The sequence below is a fragment of the Schistocerca cancellata genome, chromosome 1 (genome assembly GCF_023864275.1).
Source record: "Schistocerca cancellata isolate TAMUIC-IGC-003103 chromosome 1, iqSchCanc2.1, whole genome shotgun sequence".
In the NCBI taxonomy this organism is placed as follows: domain Eukaryota; kingdom Metazoa; phylum Arthropoda; class Insecta; order Orthoptera; family Acrididae; genus Schistocerca; species Schistocerca cancellata.
This window is the reverse complement of record NC_064626.1, coordinates 651,433,730-651,459,872: the sequence shown is the minus strand read 5'-3', so window position 1 is coordinate 651,459,872 and position 26,143 is coordinate 651,433,730. Positions and strand designations below refer to the sequence as shown.

Sequence of the window (26,143 nt, the reverse complement as noted above, 5' to 3'; positions counted from 1 at the left end):
TATCTCAAACAGATTATGAATTCAGTGAGATTGTAAGTTAGCAAGTCTGTACATGCAGCAAGAATTCTACAATAAAATGTGATGTGGTAATGACTGTTTGAAATACTGCCATGGCTTGCACATTGTGCAACATTTTTTACTGGTTAGACTTTCTTGCTTGTGACATGCACTCCACAGAATCAATTTACACCTCCTGCCAGTATTTGAAATTTAAAAGTTGCAGAAAATTAAAGAACTTCCTTGTTGGCAAAATGTTGGATTGTTCTGGATATTTTGATTTGTTGTGTAAATAGAAGTATTCCTAATACTGGTGGCACTGGGACTACAATTTTATTATTATTGTGTTTTCAGAATAAACTTGCATTCACTGTTAGCAGTTGTTTTTTGGAGATAAGATTACACAATTGATACACAGTACTGGTAATTATGTGACTGATGGAGATGCCAAGCAGTTCAGAACACTGTCACTGTATGAGGAGGGAAAAATACTCTCACCTAATTGCTGTATTTCTGCAGAAAGTACCTGTGAGGCATTGTGGCGATGTGCTCCCCAGTGTTCACAATCTGGCACTCTGCTACAGCAGGGGACATGTGGGCATGCAACAAACCATTTGGGTATGCAACATGGATTACCTCACCAGCAACATCTTTGCCACAGGCAGATTTTTCTGTGCAGAAAGGATGGCCAGAAGCCTTTACCCCCACTTCCCACATGGACGCTGAATAAGTGAAACCTGACACCTCGGAGCCTGCTTCTGAGTAATTTATGCACTAACAGCACAACAGAACTTAATGGCTTGCCACGCAGTGTTCCCAGATAAGTGTAGGAGCATTCAGAGGACCACATACTGGTAAGTTGGCTTTGTCTGTTTACACAGCATGAACACTGCAGGCTGCTTACATTATCATGAAGAACCAGTGAAGCCACCTCTTCCAAATAACTGGGCATCCAATGCTCCCTTACCAAGAAGTTATTCCAGGTGTGACATTGGGCTTTGCTTCTCTATTACCAACAACATTAATATTACCAAGGACAATAGTCCGGCACCTGTAAAAAGATGTAATGTGTATGCTCCTATAGTGTGCAGACTCTGCACCCCTTTGCGTGTATAGAGATAACTATTGTGTTCTTTCTGAAATGGTGGCGATATGTCAAATAAAATTTAATGGATTATGTGTCTCGCCTGCTATGTCAGACAGGCATCCATGCTACAAACCATTTGGTGTTGCTAGGATCAGAATGATGCACTCTGCTTTCTTTGTATAGATGTAAATTTTATGTGAACATGTCCTCCATTTAATAACACTGTGATCAAAATATTATACTATGTGTTCTGTGTGTATAGATGTAAGTTTTAGCATATGTTCCCTGTAACACATGGGTTTTGTTTCCCATCCTGAGAGAGTGAACTTTTTATGAATGCCCATTCCAGCTGCTTTAGTTGGGAGATGTATATGGTCTGGACATGATAGCTGATCCACCATGTGCATTTACCCATCTCTGCGTATTTTTGTAATTTCCAATCAACGTGTTGCCATTGGCATTCTAATATGTTAATTTGTTGCATAACAACCTTGTAGTAGGTAGATTTCATTCTAATAAATGGACCATTTGCATGCCATTGTATTTGTTTTCTCACCTTCCATACCCAACATGCATAGTCTATTAGCAATCAAGTTATATGGTAGTTGCTGGCAGTACAAGTGAAGCATAACCAAATTTACTTTTTGCTAGATAAAACTGAACTGAATCTGTAATATAACAATGGGAACAATCAATTATTAATAAAATTATTTAATTGGATAGATAAAAAATCTACTCAATAAGTGGTGGCACAACACACAAATAAAACAGTGTTGTAACTGGCAAGCTTTCAGAGCCAGTGGCTATTTCTTCAGGCAGAAGGGTTGAAGGGGAAGGAAGAAGGTGAAGGAAAAGGACTGGAGAGGTCAAGGAAAAGGGAAAGTCACCCAGGACCGTGGGTCAGGGGAGACTTACCGTGTACTGATCACAGTCCAGTGATGCCTGTGTGCTTTACCACTTTGTTGGTTTACTAAGTGGACAATGACCTACTGTATATCACAAACATTTAAACATTTCCAAGTACGTATCCTTCCCTCATGGCCGTTTGGCCCCTCAGTTCAGTTTGCAGCCCTCACCTTATGTAAGCGATGTGCTGCATAGCGATACTACCTGTGGTTTTCGCACCTCCGAACATGCCCCAGCTCGTCATGTTGACAGCCTGATGGGAACATTTAACTGTGCTCCTCCATGCACGTCTGCTCACATTCTGGTCATGTCATGTACTTTACAATATTATGAGCATAGCGATCATTGTAAGAGTTCAGTTTCCTTGAATGAGAAGCACCAATTCTTGATCTGTGGCTGAGGGCTTCAGTTGGACTTCATACAGAGAACAAGGATGATGTCTCTGTGCTTTTGTCTTCTTAACAAAGTTTCATAACCATTGAACTTGTATGTGAAATCCAACAATACAGCCTAAAGTAGTGCTTTAGTAACTTTTCATATAGACCCACTTTCAAAAAATCTATAACAAATCTCCCAGGCTGTATCTCACTGGCCAGTGCTTGGCCTTATAGCACTCTCAATCTTTCTCTTGGGTGTCCAGGGTCCACATGTGGGCCAGCTGATTAGCTTTTTTGGTCCAATAGTACGGCTCACCTTGTGAAGGAGAGAATTTGTTATCTCAGAAGAATTGTTCCATTTACACTAGAAGATTGCAGCACTTGTTTCTCCTATATCATGGGACTGGGTGGATGGAGTGACTTCATCCAAGTTTGATTGGGTATATAAGGCTGCTAGTTCCCGGCAGATGTCGAAATTTGATCGCTTGGTGCCACAACAGCTGACGCGACAGGAAATAACTGCATGATGTTCCATTGTTAATTTCACAGAGAAGATTTTAGATGATGCGATGCTGTCAGTTTTGGGCAAAGGTCTAAATTCTGCACCTACACCAAGTGCAGTACCTCTTATAAGTTTCATAAGTGATGTTGAACAAGCTGTATGTCACCTTCCTATGGACGCTGCTGAAGAAATAAGAAGGAAAACTGGTCAGGTTCTCCTGAAAGCTCCTCCCCAACACAGTAATATAACTGCTGAAGAAAGGGCTGCACTACGGAACCTTTGAAAAGACCTGGAAATAGTGGTGCTGAAGGCTGATAAAGGTAATTCTACAATTTTGTTACCTCGTAGGTTGTATTTGGAGAAGATATATAGTCTACTTAGTGATACGATGTATGAGGGTATTTTGAAAAGTAAAGATACAATGGCTCACAGTCCTTAAATAGAACATTTATTTAGAAAACGTCAGTTACATTTTATTAACTGGATTATTTGTTATTTTTTGATATAATCACCCCCGTTATCCAAACATTTGTTAAGTCGGTGCACAAGCTTTTGTATCCCACAGTCATAGAAGGTTGCCGCCTGTTGTCGGAACCACATTTCAACTTCATCTTTGATCTCTTCATCATCATGGAATGATTTCCCACTAAGACGTGACTTCAGGTAATGGAAGACATGGAAGTCAGTGGGTGCAAGGTCCGGGCTGTATGGAGGATTGTCCAATACGTCCCATTTGAATTGTTTGAGTAGTGCTTTGGTTACAAGTGCTGTGTGGAGCCAAGCATTGTCATGAAGCAAGCGGACTCCACTTGTCAGCATTCCCCTGTGTTTGTTTTGAATTGCCCTTCGAAGACGTTTCAAAGTCTGGCAATATGCAGCAGCATTAATTGTCATTCCAGGAGGCATAAATTCCATCAGAAGAATGCCTTGTCTGTCCCAAAAAACAGAAGCCATGATTTTCTTCGCTGAAATCAACATTTTGCATTTCTTGGCTTTTGGTGAATTCGAATGGCGCCATTGCATTGATTGTTGCTTGGATTCAGGTGTATGATGATAAACCCACATCTCGTCACCTGGCACAATGTGATCAAGGAACTCATCACCTGCTTCAGCATAGCGTGTGAGGAAGTGGAGTGCAAAGCCCATCCTTTTCTTTTTGTGTTCTTCCATTAACAGTCTTGGAACCCAGTGTGCACACAATATCCTGTACCCTAACTTGACAATCACAACATTGTAAAGAGTTGTCACTGACACGTCTGGTATTATCTGATGCAATTCTTTCAATGTGAGACGTCTATTTGCACAAATTGCTTCCTCCATTCTCCAAAGAAGGGCATCAAAGATCACAGATGGCCGACTTGTTCTTTGTTCGTCATGAAATGACGTCAGAGAAATGACGACACCATTTTGTTACAGTTTGTCGATTCATAATGTTCCCATAAACAGAAACAATTTCTTTGTGAATATCTGCTGGTCGCTGACCTTTTGCATGAAGAAAACATATGATGGAGCGCACTTTGCATTTGGCGGGATTCTGAATTGGTGCAGCCATTTTAAACATGACCTACTCCAACCAGAAGCAACGTTCAACTGCCGAATGACAGCAAGGAGAAAGCTAACGGTTCAAGGTTAACACCAGTGTTGCCAATTTTCTCGCCAAAACTCTTCTGTTTCTCTAGCATACGGTGTATCTTTACTTTCCAAAATATCCTTGTACAAGAGGATTGATCAAGCCCCAACAGCATGTGTGCAATGGAACACGTGTGCACTTTTGAACTCTTCCTCGTTAGCTCCAGATACCATCAAGCGGTTACCCATGGCAGTGTACCACCAAGACTGTATGGTCTTCCTAAAGTACATATAGAAGGTCTGCCTTTACGGCCTATAGTGAGTATTGATGCACCCACATATGATTTAGCCAAACATCTAGTTTCTTTGCTGAGACCATTTATTGCCAAATGTTCACATCAGATATGGAACTCTTCTGACTTTATCAACAGACTGGGGGCTCTCCACATAAATAGTTTGGATCTTCTAGTGAGTTTTGGTGTAGTTTACCTTTTAACAAAAGTACCTCTTGTGGATTCCTTGATGCTAATTGGTCAGCAGTTTGAATCGGGCATCACAGCTTTGCTTCAGCATGCTCTTTCCTCAACTTATTTTATGTTTAACCATGAATATTTTGAACAGTCTGGCGGTGTCGCCATGGGCAGCCCTCTGTCTTTTCTGGTGGTTAACCACTTCTTATGGAGGATTTTGAGGAAAGAGCACTTGAATCAGTGGTTTGTAAACCAACTGGTTTTTTGGAGATATGTCGATGATACTTTCATAGTATGGCCCCAAAGAGAAGGAAGGTTAATGGAGGTTTTTCTTCAGCTTAACTCCATCCATGAGAATATTCGACTTACTATGGAACTAGAGAAAGATGGTTGCCTTCCAATCCTGGATGTTTTGGTTAAATGAAAGAGTGACAGCTTGGTGGGATATTCTGTTTATTGTAAGCTCACTCACACTGATTTGTACTTGCATTCTTAAAGTTGCCATCACCAATCCCAAACCATGGCTGTACTTAAAACCCTTGTGCACAGGGCACATATGGTGTTGGATGCAGAGAATTTGCCTAAGGAACTTGCACATTTAAGGATACTTGGCCCGGCAAAGTAACAGGCCCTTCTCAACTAGAGCCAGGAACTGGAAAGTGGATAAAGAGGAGAATGCGCCAGCAAAGTCCTTAGCTTTTCTACCCTTCGTTGGACATATCTCCTTCAAAATAGTGAGGATTCTTAATAATTTACATATGAAAGTGGTTTTTTGTCCACCTTCTAAGATTTACTGGGATTGGTGAAGGATGATTTGTTACTGTGGAAGGCGGGAATTTACAAAATACTGTGTCAATGTGGTATGGCCCATATAGGACAGACAACGCATACAGTGGAAGAGCATTGTACATAACATCAACATTGAACTCGCCTACTGCAACCCAGTAAGTCTGCAGTTGCAGAACATTGTATTTCCAACGGATATTCAATGGAGTATGACAATATTTCGATTTTGGTCACAGCAACAACTTTTTGGGAATCCATTATCAAAGAATCTGTTGAAATACACATCACGAGAAATCTAATGAACTGTGACAGTGTTTAACAACTGAATAATGTGTGGAATCCCATCATCTCCGAAATTTGCTCAAGGTAAACACACCAGAAGACTTTGATAGCTGCGGCCAGCGACAATACCTATGGCAGCTGAGTTTTGCAGTTCCACCAGCGAGGGTGCTGTCACTGGGCAGTGTAGTCCTTCTGTCTCTGCGACTTCAACGCATGTGTGGCAGTACCATCAGTGCACTATATAAGATGGAGGAGAGAACTTCTGCATCAGTTCTCATTCGGCTGATGTGAAGATCGCTGGCAATTGTCCAGCTGAAATATGGTGCAATGAAGTTTACGACAACCGGCTGCAAGCCCGAAATCTCTGTGAACAGCTGATTCGCCAGGAAAATTTTCAAATTTTACAGCAGGCCTTAATGTCAGGTTTGAGGCATCAGTCACTGGTGGGTGCCCAGTGGTTCAGTGGTGGGAAGGGTACCAGCTCAGATATTGGGCAATCAGTGGTGCAGTTGGACTCCCTGGCATGTTATTCTTATTTTACTTATTTATTTATTTATTCATGTTTGTAGATCCAATATACAAGAGAACTGTATGGAAGGGGAGTCATAATTATACATGAGAACAGTATCCTACTTATAGATGCTAATAGATACAAATTGCAGTATGAGTAAAGGAACAAAATATATTAACATTTTCAAGCTTAGGCACTTCCTAAAGTAAAACAGAGGTATAAAACAATACAATAAAAAATTACAATTATTCCATATTAAGTTATAACATTTCTAGAAGTGAAGTACATTGTTATTCTGACATAGCTCATGATATTCAGTTACAAAGTGGTAACAGAAAATGTTACAAGTCAATGTGTCATATCTGACTTACAATATAGAAGTGTTTATGGCAAAGAATTCATCAAGAGGGTAAAAAGAGTGTTCCAGAAGATATTCTTTTAACTTACTTTTAAATTGTGGTATTCCACAAGTAAGATTTTTTAATGTCCATAGGAAGTGCAGTAAACCCTTTATTGCTTCAGTAGTGCACGCCTTTTTGTGCTAGGCTCAACTTTTTTCCGTCCACATGCAATTCGTGTTTCAATCTTCTGTCATAGCGATGACAGTCACTGTTAGGATTGTGCTTGGGTATGTTCTTAACCAAAAAGGACATAGGGGATAGGATGTATTGTGAAGTCACTGTTAATATTTTGTGTGTTTTAAAAAGATTTCTGCATTCATGATTTCTACTCACTCCACTTAGAATTCAGATTGTTCTTTTCCGAGTGACAGATACTGGTTGATTTCCCCAAAACATTATGCCATATGACAACAATGAATGAAAATAGCCAAAGTAAGCAGCCTTAACAGCATCAGTATTTGCAGTTGTTGCTATAATACGTAGAGCATAAGTTGCTGAACTAAGTCTTTTTCTCAAGTCCAGAATATGGCACATTCAATTTAATTTATTGTTGATGTGGAGGTCTAAACATTTTAAAGAATATACTTGATGAATCTCTTGATCATTACAGCTTAGACTTATGTCCTCCAGCACTTTCTGAGACCCATGGAAATGAATATACTGGGATTTTTTAAAATTTAAAATCAGGCCATAGCAGGTGAACCATTTATAGAAATCAATGTCACTGTCATGTGTTTCTTCAACTAAAAGAGACGTATCATCTGGAAAGAGAGTAAATTTGGTAGTAGCTTTTGTACAGTGTGGAAGGTCATTAATAAAAATAAGAAAGAGCAAGAGGCCTTGTGACACTCCCCTACTTACCATTTCCCAACCAGATGAGGCTATTTTGCCATTTCCATGATTAAGCAATACCCTTTGCTTTCTATCAGTTAGGTATGATTGAAGGCACATTCCCATTGTGCCACTTAAATTATAATAGACAGTTTTTGAAATAACTGAAGCTAATCTATTGTTCAGTGCTTCTAAAACATTATTGATAAATTAAACTATAGCATCATCAGTTGACAGGCCTGCTTGGAACCTGAACTGACAATGGCTAAGAGCCCTTTGGATGTTCAGATGCTCCATAATTCTCTTTTGTATAATCTTCTCAAGAATTTTGGAGAAATGTGTCAAGAATGAAATCGGGTGGTAGTTAGAAGCATCAATTTTATCCCCTTTCTTGAATAGTGGTTTCACATATGCATACTTTATTCTGTCTGGGATGATACCTTGTTGAAGGGCTTCATTAAACGCATCGAAAAGTACTATACAATTGGCATTATGAGAATGTTTAAGTACCTTAGAGGAAATGTTATGAAAGCCAGATGAATTTTTGGTTTGTGTTTTAGTGATGAACTTTTTCACCTCAGTGTAGCCTTCACTGACAGTAATTAACATCTCAACCTTGTACAAAAACAAATCTCCTGTGCCTTAACTTTCCAGTCTCCCACCACCCCCCAAAGTCCCAACGTCTGGCCACAGAGAAGCATTCCCCTCGTAACTCAGTACCACCCAGGACTGGAGCAACTGAATTATATTCTCTGCCAGGGTTTAGATAACCTCTCGTCATGTCCACTATCCTTCCCACCCCTCCCACAGTGGTATTCCGCCATCCACTGAACCCATGCAATACACTGCTACATCCTTATAAAAATTCCTGTTCCCAATCCCTTACCTCATGGCTCATACCCCTGTAACAGGCCTAGATGCAAGACCTGTCCCACACATCCTCCCACCACCACCTACTCCACTACTGTTGCTAACATCATCTATCACATCAAAGGGAGGGCTACCTGTGAAATCAGTCGTGATCTACATGCTAAGCTGCAACCACTCTGCTGCGTTCTATGCTGTCTGTCCGCATGAATGGCCACCGACAAACTGTAACCAAGAAACAAGTGGACCACCCTGTTGTTGAACATGGTGCCACACATGATATCCTTCTTTCAATTGCTACCTCACAGCCTGTGCCATATGGTTCCTTCCCAACAACATCAGCTTTTCTCAATTGCGCAACTATTCCTGCAATACATCCTACATTCCTATAACCCTTCTGGCCTTAACTTACATTAATCAGTGCTCTCACTCATCCAGCCCTTCCCTGTTCCCATTCCAGCATTACAGAGCTGTTACTCCACCATCACACCCAGTCTTTTTATTTCTCTCCTCTTCTGCTACTGCCCCCCCTCTCACCTCTCCGCTGCCCACCATCTAACCTGCAGCACTTCACTGTCCGCCATCCCCACCATACTATTCTTTCCCCTCCCTGCCCCAGCCTCCTCCTTACCTCCACCCAGTTGCCACTCCCATCAAGCACTGGTGCCGCTGATCGCAGTGGGGCTTCAGTTGCATGAGACTGGAGTCGTGTATGTGAGCTGTGTTTGCGTGCCCGTGTGTGTGTGTGTGTGTGTGTGTGTGTGTGTGTGTGTGTGTGTGTGTGTGTGTGCGATTGTGTGTATTGTTGATCAAGGCCTCAATGGCTGAAAGCTCTGATTGTGAGAGTCTTTTTGTTGTGCCTATCTGCAACTCAGCATCTCCGTTATATGGTGAGTAGCAATTTTCCTTTTCATAACATTGTTACATCTCCACTGTTTTGTTTCTTGAGATTGTCATATTTATATTTTAAAACATGAAACTCTTCTAACAGCAATGCAATGACTGCAGTCTCGCGTGCTTACTTTGTGTGCATTTTCATTTTTGCAGTTTTGTGCCGCACTAATTCTTCTTTCAGAAACATTTTTATAATGAAACATGCATTGCACTCATGATCACAATATATATAAAATTTGTTACATGATTTGCATTTTTTGTTATTTCTATTGCATTTATCCTGGGAACTAACATACTTGCAATTTACACTTGGTGCCATCTTGACTGCTGTTTCTGTTCCTCTTAGAATGACAGTGGAGCATTAGCGCCATCACAGTAGAAACCAACACTACAGCAGATGCCAACTCGACAACCCGCTGACATGATGTGGAGCCTGGCCAGATGTCCAGTATTTCTATGCACCAAAGTTGGTTTGTTGTGCATGCCTGGTCAAGTGTCTTGTATTCCATGTTTCAAAATGATTCTGGTTTTAGTAACCAGCTGGTCCTGATTGAGAGGTAGCTTGAGGCATCTTAAGCAGGTGCAGTGGTGCAATGTAGCAACAGAAAATTTTGCCATGGAGCTCCCTTCTGGTAACAAGCCCTCTTGGATTAGGTTTACATCATTACAGGGCATAGGTTTCATTGATACTGATACAGAACCTGGTTTTATAAGCTCTCAGTTTTGGTCTGGTGATAGCAGTAGCCAAAAAAAAGTTGCAAATAAAAATATATATTAAGCAATCTAAGTAGTGTCTTGCAAAGAGTAAATACAGTTTATAAATTCTCTGAAGGTGACAACTCATGGTCATGAAAAGGGAATAGGATTTGGATTTTAGCTAACGATAACTGAGACTCTCCATTTTTGTCATCCCAAATATAAACTCATAAGGTACAGTGGCAGTTAAAATTACCCATCACAACAGAGCTATTCTTTCAATTAAAATATGCATGTGGAGTGAAGCATAGCTCATCATTTGCAAGTTGATAAAAGGATGTAACTATAATGTTGCTGAGTTCTATGGATACGATCTCAATGCCATTTATTTCCTCATGGCAAATACAGCTTAAAAAAGGTCTAGCTATGTTAAGGAATCATTTCCATACTGAGCTACATTAAGGAAGCATTTCCTTACTGATTAGGTGGTTTTCAGTCACTGGGAACATTCCTAGAATTTTTAAATATCACTGTAAGGCATCTTTGTGTTTTTTCTTGAATGCACAATATATCACATTCATTATCTTCTGCACTCATTGTGTAACTGTTGTTCTTTGGCTGCTGATGTACCTCCAGCATTCATGGATATAATACACAGAGTAGATTTTAAAAACAGTCTTTTGATAGAATTAATTTGTTATGCTTCTAATGTAGCTGGAGATGTAAAAACAAATTATTCACATGATTTCTATGCTTATCAAGTTTATGCATGAGTCTATGTTTTCACCTGTTACTGATGGCAAATTGTGATATCCAAATAAGAAATGATGTTGACATTAGTGTATTACTGCTGCAATGGATATCAAACATCAAAAGTATGTGATTTTTTGATGCTCTGAAGATGTAACTTTGAGCACTAAAGTACAATGTTCTATTTCTTGTTTATGTGACTATCCACCGCCCATCAACTTTTCTGTACATGGTGTGGGTACCTTTAGTCACTTCACTGTACATATTCCACCCACAATTTACCTTCATCACCATAAATCTATCAGTATATTGTGAACAAAAGTCTTGATGTTCCAGATGTTTATATAAGAAATAATGTTAATCTGATGTAGTCTTAGCATATTAATTTACATAATAGTTTCACATTTTAATGATCAAGTAATCCGTTATAGATGGAATAGAATAACAAAATTATTGACAGCTAGTTGTTAACAAGACAGACTCCATAGCAACAACCACAACCAAGCAGAGAATGAGCACAGTCATGGCTTTGGTTCTGTTCACTGTAGTTTTCACACAACAAAATGAAATGATGATGTGGACTGATGGCCAAGAGATCCATCCAGGGAAGTTCAGCTGCCAAGGTGCAAGTCTTATTTCAGGTGACTCCACACCGGGCGACTTGTGTGTAGATGATGGTGAAATGAAGTTGAGGACAATACAACACCCAGTTCATGAGCAGAGAAAATCTTTAACCCAGCCAGGAATCAAACCTGGGGCCCGCTGAATGGTAGGCAAACACCCAGCTAAGCTGGTGAACAGTTTCACACAATGCCTGTGGCTGATAGTGTAACACTCATGATTCATTGTTTGCATTGTTTCTCTGTATGGCATATTTATTTTAATGACTAAATATCCTAAATTAGTCACAAAAGGGAGGAGGAATGTGATAACAGTATTATCACCCTGCTAAGCAAACCCAACAAAGCATGTCAATGGGCAGCATGTGAATGGATCCAGAATGAAGATGACCAGCTGCTTCTGCCACACTGTTTTGTATGCAAGGACAAGCAAGAACCAACAACATCACTCCATCATAAGCTCAACTGTCAGTCACTTTGTTATTTTGATCAAGGTATAGATGTTGGGGTTCTGTGAATGGCATGGTAATTCATGCATTCATTCATTCACACACTGTGTGCTGTTGATTGCATAATGAAGGAGAGCCTTCATGGCTGTGGAATGAGTCAAGTTATACATTAACAGGAAGAAGCAACCACTGCTGGTTAGTCATGTTGTTGTGGTCTTCAGTCCTGAGACTGGTTTGATGCAGCTCTCCATGCTACTCTATCCTGTGCAAGCCTCTTCATCTCCCAGTACCTACTGCAACCTACATCCTTCTGAATCTGCTTAGTGTATTCATCTCTTGGTCTCCCCCTATGATTTTTACCCTCCACGCTGCCCTCCAATGCTAAATTGGTGATCCCTTGATGCCTCAGAACATGTCCTACCAACCGATCCCTTCTTCTAGTCAAGTTGTGCCACAAACTTCTCTTCTCCCCAATCCTATTCAATACTTCCTCATTAGTTATGTGATCTACCCATCTAATCTTCAGCATTCTTCTGTAGCACCACATTTCAAAAGCTTCTATTCTCTTCTTGTCCAAACTATTTACCGTCCATGTTTCACTTCCATACATGGCTACACTCCATACAAATACTTTCAGAAATGACTTCCTGACACTTAAATCTATACTCGATGTTAACAAATTTCTCTTCTTCAGAAACGCTTTCCTTGCCATTGCCAGTCTACATTTTATATCCTCTCTACTTCGTCCATCATCAGTTATTTTGCTCCCCAAATAGCAAAACTCCTTTACTACTTTAAGTGTCTCATTTCCTAATCTAATACCCTCAGCACCACCCGACTTAATTCGACTACATTCCATTATCCTCGTTTTGCTTTTGTTGATGTTCATCTTATATCCTCCCTTCAAGACACCATCCATTCCGTTCAACTGCTCTTCCAAGTCCTTTGCTGTCTCTGACAGAATTACAATGTCATCGGCGAACCTCAAAGTTTTTATTTCTTCTCCATGGATTTTAATACCTACTCCAAATTTTTCTTTTGTTTCCTTTACTGCTTGCTCAATATAGAGATTGAATAACATCGGGGAGAGGCTACAACCCTGTCTTACTCCCTTCCCAACCACTGCTTCCCTTTCATGTCCCTCAACTCTTATAACTGCCATCTGGTTTCTGTACAAGTTGTAAATAGCCTTTTGCTCCCTGTATTTTACCCCTGCCACCTTTAGAATTTGAAAGAGAGTATTCCAGTCAACATTATCAAAAGCTTTCTCTAAGTCTACAAATGCTAGAAACGTAGGTTTGCCTTTCCTTAATCTTTCTTCCAAGATAAGTCGTAAGGTCAGTATTGCCTCACGTGTTCCGGTATTTCTACGGAATCCAAACTGATCTTCCCCGAGGTCGGCTTCTACTACTTGTTCCATTCGTCTGTAAAGAATTCGTGTTAGTACTTTGCAGCTGTGGCTTATTAAACTGATTGTTCGGTAATTTTCACATCTGTCAACACCTGCTTTCTTTGGGATTGGAATTATGATATTCTTCTTGAAGTCTGAGGGTATTTCGCCTGTTTCATACATCTTGCTCACCAGGTGGTAGAGTTTTGTCAGGACTGGCTCTCCCAAGGCCGTCAGTAGTTCCAATGGAATGTTGTCTACTCCGGGAGCCTTGTTTCGACTCAGGTCTTTCAGTGCTCTGTCAAACTCTTCACGCAGTATCGTATCTCCCATTTCATCTTCATCTACATCCTCTTCCATTTCCATAATATTGTCCTCAAGTGCATCGCTCTTGTATAGACCCTCTATATACTCCTTCCACCTTTCTGCTTTCCCTTCTTTGCTTAGAACTGGGTTTCCATCTGAGTTCTTGATGTTCATACATGTGGTTCTCTTATCTCCAAAAGTCTCTTTAATTTTCCTGTAGGCAGTATCTATCTTACCCCTAGTGAGATAAGCCTCTACATCCTTACATTTGTCCTCTAGCCATGTCTGCTTAGCCATTTTGCACTTCCTGTTGATCTCATTTTTGAGACGTTTGTATTCCTTTCTGCCTGCTTCATTTACTGCATTTTTATATTTTCTCCTTTCATCAATTAAATTCAATATTTCTTCTGTTACCCAAGGATTTCTACTAACCCTCTTCTTTTTACCTACTTGATCCTCTGCTGCCTTTACTACTTCATCCCTCAGAGCTACCCATTCTTCTTCTACTGTATTTCTTTCCCCCATTCCTTTCAATTGTTCCCTTATGCTCTCCCTGAAACTCTGTACAACCTCTGGTTCTTTCAGTTTATCCAGGTCCCATCTCCTTAAATTCCCACCTTTTTGCAGTTTCTTCAGTTTTAATCTGCAGGTCATAACCAATAGATTGTGGTCAGAGTCCACATCTGCCCCTGGAAATGTCTTACAATTTAAAACCTGGTTCCTAAATCTCTGTCTTACCATTATATAATCTATCTGATACCTTTTAGTATCTCCAGGGTTCTTCCATGTATACAACCTTCTATCATGATTCTTAAACCAAGTGTTAGCTATGATTAAGTTGTGCTCTGTGCAAAATTCTATCAGGCGGCTTCCTCTTTCATTTCTTAGCCCCAATCCACATTCACCCACTACATTTCCTTCTCTCCCTTTTCCTACACTCGAATTCCAGTCACCCATGACTATTAAATTTTCGTCTCCCTTCACTATCTGAATAATTTCTTTTATTTCATCATACATTTCTTCAATCTCTTCGTCATCTGCAGAGCTAGTTGGCATATAAACTTGTACTACTGTAGTAGGTGAGGGCTTCGTATCTATCTTGGCCACAATAATGCGTTCACTATGCTGTTTGTAGTAGCTTACCCGCATTCCTATTTTCCTATTCATTATTAAACCTACTCCTGCATTCCCCTATTTGACTTTGTGTTTATAACCCTGTAGTCACCTGACAAGAAGTCTTGTTCCTCCTGCCACCGCACTTCACTAATTCCCACTATGGTAAACATTACAGAAGTCAAATATCCTAAATTTTGTGTAACTTGCAAATGCCCAGAATGAATACAACCTCAAAAAATATGAAGAACTGCTTCAGAGCTATGAGTAATTGCTGGGAGATGATGTGCATGTGGACCAATCCAAGCCTTCTCTTGTGTGACCAAAAAGCTCATAATTACCCTACACTCAACCAGTAAAGAGCTATCAGATATGAAAGAGAGTGCCAGTATATCCTGATTACATCCAAGGGAGCAATATCAACATGTGAGTTAATGTAAACTGGGCAGAACTGAAGTCATCAGGAAATGAGACAGTCATACCATGAAATTTCAGTCGGCAAAACAATGATCAGTATGTGGGACAAGTGGATAATGATGAGAGATTGTTACACAATAAAATATGAGCACAGCATGAAATGATTACAATGTTGTCTGCATGGTCATAATGGAATGTACAGCTTTGTAAATAGTTCTGGCTTTTTGTAGCAATACTGCAGTGTATGTGGAGTGTGATGTACTGATGGTTCAAAACATTTTTTGGAGGATATACCAGTGACCTGCTTACCACAGTGTCAGCCCTCATTGTTCAGAAACCACGAACATCTCACACTGTAATGAGCACTGTTTCATCTAAATCTGTGGAGATGGTCACAATTGTCAGATATTTCTGTGGTAACCACATCTTACCACTTGCATTATTAAGAGATACAGCAGATAAATTCCAATTTCCAGCACTATTTAATACAACATATGATCCTGGCTCCTGCAAATTGAGAGTAATTTTAACAACAATCATTATATCTAGGCTGTTTTAGAGCATGACATACTGTGTCTCTTTTGGGCAATTTCACATGATATATTGCAGCAGGTCATTACTCAACCACCTGTGGTAAGGAACACGCAAGGCTCCTTCAAAGAATGACTGGTACTGCTGCTTCTCTGGCCCACTCATTTGCCTGAATATGTCACTTATCAGATAGGTGATACCTGATTGATCAGTAATTTGTACAGCACAGTCCCTTTATAAAAAGCATTTTAAGCGAGATGCTCCAGGAACATGGCCACATTGTATATTATTCCATGACACAATATTTATAGGTTTTGATTGGGCTTCATACTATACAGAATTCTTAAAGTCAGGAGTCAGGTATCATGTACAGTAACATAAGCCTAATAAGTTTTTTTTTCTCCATGTATACAGGGTGTTACAAAAAGGTACGGCCAAACTTTCAGGAAACATTCCTCACACACAAAGAAAGAAAATATGTTATGTGGACATGTGACTGGAAACGCTTACTTTCCATGTTAGAGTTCATTTTATTACTTCTCTTCAAATCACATTAATCATGGAATGGAAACACACAGCAACAGAACGTACCAGCGTGACTTCAAACACTTTGTTACAGGAAATGTTCAAAATGTCCTCCGTTAGCGAGGATACATGCATCCACCCTCCGTCGCATGGAATCTCTGATGTGCTGATGCAGCCCTGGAGAACGGTGTATTGTATCACAGCCGTCCACAGTACGAGCACGAAGAGTCTCTACATTTGGTACCGGGGTTGCGTAGACAAGAGCTTTCAAATGCCCCCATAAATGAAAGTCAAGAAGGTTGAGGTCAGGAGAGTGTGGAGGCCATGGAATTGGTCTGCCTCTACCAATCCATCGGTCAGCGAATCTGTTGTTGAGAAGCGTACGAACACTGCGACAGAAATGTGCAAGAGCTCCATCGTGCATGAACCACATGTTGTGTCGTACTTGTAAAGGCACATGTTCTAGCAGCACAGGTAGAGTATCCCGTATGAAATCATGATAACGTGCTCCATTGAGCGTAGGTGGAAGAACATGGGGCCCAATCAAGACATCACCAACAATGCCTGTCCAAACGTTCACAGAAAATCTGTGTTGATGACGTGATTGCACAATTGCGTGCGGATTCTTGTCAGCCCATACATGTTGATTGTGAAAATTTACAATTTGATCACGTTGGAATGAAGCCTCATCCGTAAAGAGAACATTTGCACTGAAATGAGGATTGACACATTGTTGGATGAACCATTCACAGAAGTGTACCTGTGGAGGCCAATCAGCTGCTGATAGTGCCTGCACACACTGTACATGGTACGAAAACAACTGGTTCTCCCGTAGCGCTCTCCATCAGTGATGTGATCAACGTTACCTTGTACAGCAGCAACTTCTCTGACGCTGACATTAGGGTTATCATCAACTGCATGAAGAATTGCCTCGTCCATTGCAGGTGTCCTCGTCGTTCTAGGTCTTCCCCAGTCGCGAGTCATAGGCTGGAATGTTCCGTGCTCCCTAAGACGCCGATCAATTGCTTCGAATGTCTTCCTGTCAGGACACCTTCGTTCCAGAAATCTGTCTCGATACAAACGTACCATGCCACAGCTATTACCCTGTGCTAATCCATACATCAAATCGGTATCTGCCAACTCCGCATTTGTAAACGTTGCACTGATTGCAAAACCACGTTCGTGATGAACACTAACCTGTTGATGCTACGTACTGATGTGCTTGATGCTAGTACTGTAGAGCAATGAGTCGCATGTCAACACAAGCACCGAAGTCAACATTACCTTCCTTCAATTGGGCCAACTGGCGGTGAATTGAGGAAGTACAGTACATACTGATGAAACTAAAATGAGCTCTAACATGGACACATGTCCACATAACATCTTTTCTTTATTTGTGTGTGAGGAATGTTTCCTGAAAGTTTGGCCGTACCTTTTTGTAACACCCTGTATAACCTGTGCTATACCATTCATTTTGGTTGCTATGAATCTACTCAGCATTACAATTCCTTAGAAAGACTAGTACAGTACTTATCAACCTCTCCTTGCATTTTCACAAACAGGTGGTGAACCTTATATGTATACTTCCTGTGTAGCAATCCTGTGCACCCATCAGCGTGGCAGACTTTCTAACCATTGTTTTATTGGAATCTGGTAGGCATTGTTTCCCTATCAGGACTAACTATGATTTCTGTTTCTCTGAGACACAGTAAACATTAGCTAATTTATTTTATTTCCATTTATTTCACTGTTACACAGAATACAAATATCATGCCTATAGGTATATTTCTACCTTTGATTATTGTTGCTATCTATAAAGATTTAATGCATGAATGAGGACATTATTGCTTTCTCTCTTTGAATTTTGAAACTTTTACGATATTGCAGTGCCTGTGTTATTCAGAATTACGGCCCAAAGCTCCTTCGGGTATGCACACACATCTAAAAGAACAGACATTGCGATGACTACATTTGTTATGAAATACATTAAGTGTAATCAAAATTGCAAATATGGGCAACCACCAGCAGTATAATTAAATGATGACAGCGAAAGTTTGTGCCGGACCAGGACTTGAAACAGGATTTCCATTATGTGAGAGGGTTGAAAGAAAAGTGATGCTCCCACCTTCGTTAATTGAGTTTGCATGGGAATATTTTAATAAATCAAATTCAGAAATAATCCTTAGGATGTGATCTTTAATTACCAATATTCAGTTTTCCACATAATCAAGAGCCAATAGGATACATTACTGCCAACGATGAACAAGTTTTCTGAAGCTGTCACAGAAGAAGTTGACACTCTGTTTCTGCAACCACAGTCTCACAGTTCTCTCAACGTGTTCATCAGAAGCATAATGATGTCCCCACAGATCATCTTTCACTGTCAGGAACTGATGGAAGTCAGACGGTGCTAAATCTGGACCGTATGGAGGATGCTGTACAGTGGTGAGATTCAGTCTCTGAAGTTCTGCAGTGGTGGCATGTGAATAGTCTGGTTTGGTATTGCCATGCTGCAGGAAAACATTTCCCTTTTCATTTTGGATTCTTGTCAGCCATTGTTTCAGAGTTCACAGAATTGTGATGTAACACTCTGAATTTATTGTTGTTCCAGAATCAAGGAAATCAACATTGATAACACCATCTGTGTCCCAGAACACTGTCGCTGTGATTTTTCCAGCTGAGGGCTGTGTCTTGAATTTCTTTTTCTGGGACAAATCTTTGTGTTGATATTCCATAGCCTGATGTTTCATCTCCGGACCATAATGGGATACCTGTGTTTTGTCTCCTATCACAATTGAATGGAGAAAGGCGTCACCTTCGTTCTTGTAATGCAAGAGGAGTTCCTGACAATTTTTGTGTCTGTGTGCTGTCATTTCAGGAGTCAGAATCTGGGGTACCCATCATACACAGATCTTCCAATAGCCAATCACAGCAATAATTTGACCCACATGTTCTTATGAAATGCTGATTGTTCTTGCAATTTCTCTCTGAGTGGTACAACGATCAGCCTGAATCAATACGACAACATTTTGCTTGTGAAACTCGGTGGTTGTTATCACAGGATGTCCAACTCTTTGTTTGTCATGCAGGTCAGTTGTTCCCACCTCAACATCTTTAAACTTATTCGCCCAACACAGTACTCAAATCAACACAATAACCATAAACTGCTTTCATTCTCTGATGAATATCCTTTGGGGTGACACCTTCTGCTGTCAAGAATTCAGTGACTGCACATTGCTTAAATCGCATTGCCTGACTGTCTGTGCAGGGTTACATACTTTACACTGTAACAAAACAACCGTTCAATGCCAAAGCTTCCTGCCAACTGGAGCTGTAGAGAAGAGGCTACGGAACAAGCCAGTACCTGCCGCATACCAATGTTGCCAACTGTTGAAGAGTTACGAAGGTGGAGGCATTACTTTTCAGTCAATCCTTGTATATTCCCATACAGGTGAAACATATTACCTGAAAGCTGTTTACCCAGTGTTGACAGATAAATATGATATTGCAATTCCTGTGTCATTCTGAACTATGACCAAAAGTTCCTTTGGACATGCATGATGTACGAGTATGGGTTGCAGATGCATGATTAATGACGTGCATAAATTTGGGTTTGGTTGGGAGTCACACTCAGATAGCCAAATGGTAAGATGACCACTCACAATAAGTGGGAAATCCTGCTTCAAGTACTGGTCTAGCACAAATTTTCATTATCATCATTCCATTCTACAGCTGATGGTTACCATATTCACAATTGCAATTACACTTAATGTATTTCATAACTGCTGCAATCACTGCAGTGCCTGTTCCTTTGGATAAGCATGCATGTCTGAAGGGAACTTTGGGTTATGATTGAGAATAACAAAGACACTGCAATATCTGCCGACACCACACAAATGACTTTCAAGTAATATGTTTCACTTATAAGGGAATATACATAATGGATGTATGAGTGCAGGTTGTAGATGCATGGCTAATGACATATGGAAGGTTAGGTCTTGCCATGCATCATGCATTGATAACAAAATGGAAAGGTGACTGTTTGTGATAAGCGGGAAATCCGGGTTTGAGTCCCAGCCCGACACAATTCCATTACACAGCTGATAGTTGTTCATATATTCAATTGTGATTACACTTAATATATTTGAAAATTTTGTTTTGGATTCATAAAATTTGTCTGTTCAGTGGATATGTAAAGCAGAAATTGGGACTCTATTAAAACATAGTACAAATTAAAGTAGAAATTAAATCTATGTGTTTGGCATCTCAAACATTTTGTTGGGCTGAAGCTTCAAAATGCCTGCTCAGCTTCACACACCAGCACAAAATCTACATACAGCTATGGCTGGTAGTTGTTCCAAATGTAGTTAACATAAGACATCTACTACTTTAAAGTTGTGCTAGAACAGTCAATGGGGAAAATCAAGCTTGACAACTGAAGAAACAGATAAAAAAGATACTATAAATTTATATGCAAACAATACCTGATAGAGAACATCTTCATAAACAAAATACTGGTCATCATTTGAAGCAGTCAGTTGAACATCCTGAAACACAAAAGTCTTGTTACAGAGAAAAAGTGAGTGCTGTTACATTTGTAGAATATCTGAAGCATAACCAGAATCTATGAGACAAGAAAATTACTATCTTAAATATTGAAAAGAGGCAGTAGATGTGTGGTACAAGACTTCAATGAAAACTGAAAGTACAGTAACATTGTCAAGTAATCTGATGTTATAAGTTAAAATGTGACAGCTCATTGTATGATGTCAATCAAAGAGGATATTGTATCATTTATCCATTATTGAGCAACAGAGTTGTGAAAGCTACTGAGTTCATCACTGAATAGCTATGCTTAACAACTGTGATGTGCAAGAAAAAATAGAAATGCTGCTTCAGGAAATAATCTACAAAAAGTATACCTGCAGCCGTTATATACATATCATCCTAAATTAGTCTTGGAACAAACAAGAAATACCTTAAAGTTGATAACAAATGCAACCTGAAGTCTCTTCACATGATATATCAACCAAATATATTTCAGAAACTGTATGGGTGGTTGCTAGAGCCTTCATTATCCTTACTGAAGTTTTCCAAAAGAAATCACCCCTGTTTGATGCTTCCTTGACAGCCTGTTATTTTTTAACAATCTTCACATTTTGTGATTGTCCTTAGTTTCCAATTTTACAATGCTTAATTTTCAGTTCCTTATGTGTATGATTTTCATATTTTCCTTCATCTTGTCAAAGAAAATTATTTTAGATCTTTTCAGAGTTCTTCATCCTTAAGAACATTCTGCATAGACTTAGTGGATTTTCTTTTCTTCAGAGGCCTGAAGCACATGTCCTGGATGGCTGCAATTGATGTCTGCTTCTACATATAAATCACATGTGTCTGTGTTTTCTTCATTATACTCTAGTTTCATTTTGAATTCTGTGAAATACCTTCCTTCATTTAGTATGTTTTATTCTAAGATTATTCACATAGAAACAAATAACTCATTTTAATCATTCACTGCTCAGCATCCTCGAAACTCATTTGACAAATTTTACTTTCAAACCCGAGCTTATTTCTGATCTCATGCTGAGGTGACAGATGTCATGGGACAGTGATATGCAGATATACAGATGCTGGTAGCATCACATATACAAGGTACAGAAGGGCAGTGAATTGGCAGAGCTGACATTTTTATTCAGGTGATTCATGTGAAAAGGTTTCTGATGTTATTGTGGCTACACGACAAGAATTAACAGACTTTGAACACAGAATAGTAGTTGCAGCTAGATACATGGGACATTAAATTTTGGAAATCATTGGGAAATTCAATATTCTGAGATCCAAAGAGACAAGATGTGCTAAAAATATCAAATATCAGCCATTACTCCTCTTCACAGACAACACAGTGGCTGACAGCTTTCTCTTAATGAACAAGAGCAGTGGCCAGTACTAACAGACAAGCAACACTGAATGCAGTAACAGCAAAAATCAATATAGGACATTTGATGAAAGTATCTGTTACGGGACTGTGGCAAAATTAGATGTTAATGGGCTATGGCAGCAGATGATCAACATGAGTGCCTTCGCTAACAGGATGACATCACCTACATCAAGACTCATGGGCCTGCCACCACATTGGTTGGACCCTGGATGATTGTAAAACTGTGCCCTTGTCAGATGAGTCAAGATTTCAGTTGGTAAGAGGTGTTAGTAGGGTCTGAACATGTCACAGACTCCACAAAGCCATGGACGCATGTTGTCAACAAGGCACTGTGCAAGCTGGTGTTGGCTCCACTACGATGTGGGTTATGTTTACATGGAATGGACTGGGTCCTCTGGTCCAACGGAACCAGTTGTTGACCGTAAATGGTTATATCTGGCTTCTTAGAGACCATTTACAGCCATTCACAGGCTTAATGTTGCCAAACAGTGATGGAATTTTTATGGACCATAATGCGCCATGTCACCAGGTGACAATTGTTCACAGTTGGTTTGACGACCATTCTGGACAATTCGAGTGAATGATTTGCCCACCCAGATCACCCAACATGAATCCCACTGAACATTTAAGGGACATAATCAAGAGGTCAGTTTGTGCAAAAATCCTGCACTGGCAACACCATCACAATTATGGATGTCTATAAAGGCAGCATGGCTCAATATTTTTGCACAGGGCTTCCAATGAATTGTTGAGTCCATGCCACATCCAGTTGCTCCATATGCCGGGAAAGCAAAGGTCCAACACAATATTAGGAGGTATCCTATGACTTTTGTCACTTCAGTGTATGATGTGTGTGTTTGTATAACTAATACCAAAATCCAGTTGAATTTTAACAGCAATCAGTCTGTGCTCAATTTTAATCATGAAATGGACTCCCACAGTGTTCAGTATCACCTAGTTCTTCTTTGGCTGTCATTCAAGATTTGCATTTTGCATACCATTACTCCTTCATGAAACACTGTAAAGCTGAAATTGACCTCAATCTTTGAAAAAGCAGTGTCATCTAGAATTCATTGATTGAACAGTTTCCTTTACAAACAGTTTTATTACAACACATTGTGTTAGAATAAGTGGCACAATTTGTTCCCCAACTGTGATGCTAAGTGAATGTGTCAGAGTGAGAATTTGATGGAAAGATTGAGTGTTCCACTAATGCCACCTAATTTATTTCATATTGCTTTTATTGTTAGCTCCAAAAGTCATTAATTTTACTGTTGTATTTAATTCCACTCTCTCCCCATACTGAAACTTTCACTCTGTACAAGCTTTTGTAGCTATTAGCTTTGCTGTGTGTGTTATGGTTTGCTTGGAGCTTGTCATCAGCCTACTTGTTTCACAAAGAGCTACAGTAATTTAGAAGCCATGTAACTTTTAGGTGGATGGTGTACCAAGTACAAAGATGAAGGAATGAAATATTTTCAATTCTGAGTTCAGTTTTGTTGTGTAGTGTACCAACCACAAAGATGGAGGAATGAAATATTTTCAACACTGAGTTCAGTTTTGTAATGAGGTACAAATTATTGACATGATATGTTATGGAGAACTCTATTAGAATCATTGGCAGTTTAGGATCAACTATAAAATTTATGATGCACACAGTGTGAAACTGTGGCAACTTCACAGATAATAAAGAAAAATTACAATATTTATTAGTTATCCCATCATGGGACTGATGACTTTGTAATTTGGTCCCTTTATACCCAAACCAACCAACCAAACAAACAACCAACCAACCAACCAATCCCCATCACATCTTAATAAAAAAAGGTGAATATGGTTTTCTTAACATGGGAGTACATATGAAAGCTAGAAGAGACTGATTTGTTTACATTTCTTTTTTTACAAAGTCAAAAGATAATGACTTTGACAAACATATAGAAGGTTAAAACATATCACATATATGTACAAAAATTTGATATGTATCATATTACCTACAAAGGTCAATAAATTTGAATTTATATAAATTAGTGTTCTGACAAATTATGGATTACATAGTAAGGTAATAGTTTCTATGCTTATTTGCAAATATTCACGTCTGTTTCTGACTTATAATTTCTGTTGTTCAGCTTTCAACAGTTACTTTTATACCTTCTTTCGCTGCTTACAAATCACTGCATACTATAATAGCTTGTGGTTTTTGCCACCAAGCAACAACTTGTTTTCATGGTTTAAAGCAGTTACTTTGAATAGTTTAGATTTCTTTCAGTGAATACAGACATTTATTTACAAGAAAAGATTTTAATTTTGTTTCAAAAGCATCCCCTGTATGAGCACTTAAAAATTCTGGAAATTTGTTGTACCATAGTGAGCCACTGATAAATGAGCTGTGGCATGTTACTTTTAATCTGGATCTTTGTCACTAATAAAAACTGAAAAACTTTAAGGAGATTAACATACCAGACTATAATCAACGTAACTTTTGGAACTTGCTAACATCTATGCTCTCATATTTTGCTATTAGATTATTATCAAGATTAATATGTGTAGCAGGTACATACCTTAATAATGAGTTTATCTACCAGAAGATCATACTGAAGTACATAGTACTTCAACTCATTGAAATAATCATGATGCTGAAATACAAATAAAGTGCTATTAGCAACCGGGCTTAGTACAAAAGATATAGTTGCAGCTAACCAACTAAAAACTATCTAAGAGGGTAGCAGAATCAAATATTCAGGAGGGAAACATTGTATACACAATAAATAAATAAATAAAATCAGGTTATATAAAGATAAATGGCAGTGATAATATTATTCTTAATATAATAGTAAAAACATATATTTTTGGCGAAAATAATCGTAGTATTATTTTTTGGGTGGAAACATTTCACTTCAATTCTGAGTTCTTATCTGTGTTTTGGGAAAGAGCTGTGAGTGTATCAAACATTTGATACCTTGGGATTTCATTCAATGCACATGTACTCTTACATTTATTTACACACTGTTATAATACATAACAAGGATTTATTATTGGCTTCTCTTTCCATACAAGACCAAGAATAAGACAAGAGACAGAATCATTTGTAACAATACTGACCGGTGACAGCATATGTTTACCAGAGTCACTTCTAAAACATATTCACGTTAGTCCCAGGCAACTAATTTGCAGAAATTAATGACACTGGTCATATATGTTTCTGAACTATTTACCCCGTGGATGGTTGGTTGGACCATCAGTTCCACTTAATGAGGAAGGCCTTAGTAATGCCCTTACTAATTTAACTTTCTTCATTTTAGTAGGGTCATTTTTCAAATGTTTCATTGTGCAGTTGCTTTTTGCATTGGGCTGTGACATTTTTCTTGTTGTGACATGGAAGCTCTGCTTCAAAAATTGGTGCAACAGCAAATGGAACTTTCTACATTCAAGCAACTGGCTGTGCCGGCATTGCTCTTACCACCTTCATCTCTGGTTATGTTTCCATTCACACCATTTAATGAGGTGGGGGAAGATTGCATATGAACAATATCTGTGACAAAGTTTCTTTGCTTTCCATGTGACAGATGCAGAGATATGTTGTGCACTGTTTTTGTCATGGATTTTTCTTGCTTTGTATTGGATGTTGAGCCAGTTGGCCCCAGTAAAGGAATCTTCTTGGTTGTCTTTTGAAAAAAAAAAGGCTCTGAGCACTATGGGACTTGACTGCTGTGCTCTAACTTAACTAACCTAAGGACATCACACACATCTGTGCCCGAGGCAGGATTTGAACCTGCGACCATAGCGGTTGTGCGGTTCCAGACTGTAGCACCTAGAACAGCTCGGCCACTCTGCCCGGCTCCTTGTGACAGCATACACTCATTATTTTCTTCCTATTATTGCCAAGGCATGTACATTATGGCTGCTGTGGTTGAATTCTACCAATGCAAGA

At 39.3% G+C, this 26,143-nt stretch overlaps 1 protein-coding gene across 1 annotated transcript in view; it reads right to left on the bottom strand.

The window, feature by feature from the left end:
• LOC126183425 (TBC1 domain family member 19) overlaps positions 1-26,143 on the bottom strand; it is a 198,191-nt gene that overhangs the window by 56,279 nt on the left and 115,769 nt on the right. Inside the window, exons 8-9 of the mRNA XM_049925394.1 lie at positions 24,774-24,848; positions 20,762-20,824 (exon numbers count right to left, since the gene is read on the bottom strand). Of these exons, the coding sequence (XP_049781351.1) occupies positions 20,762-20,824; positions 24,774-24,848 (138 nt within the window). The remainder of the gene's footprint in view (positions 1-20,761; positions 20,825-24,773; positions 24,849-26,143) is intronic.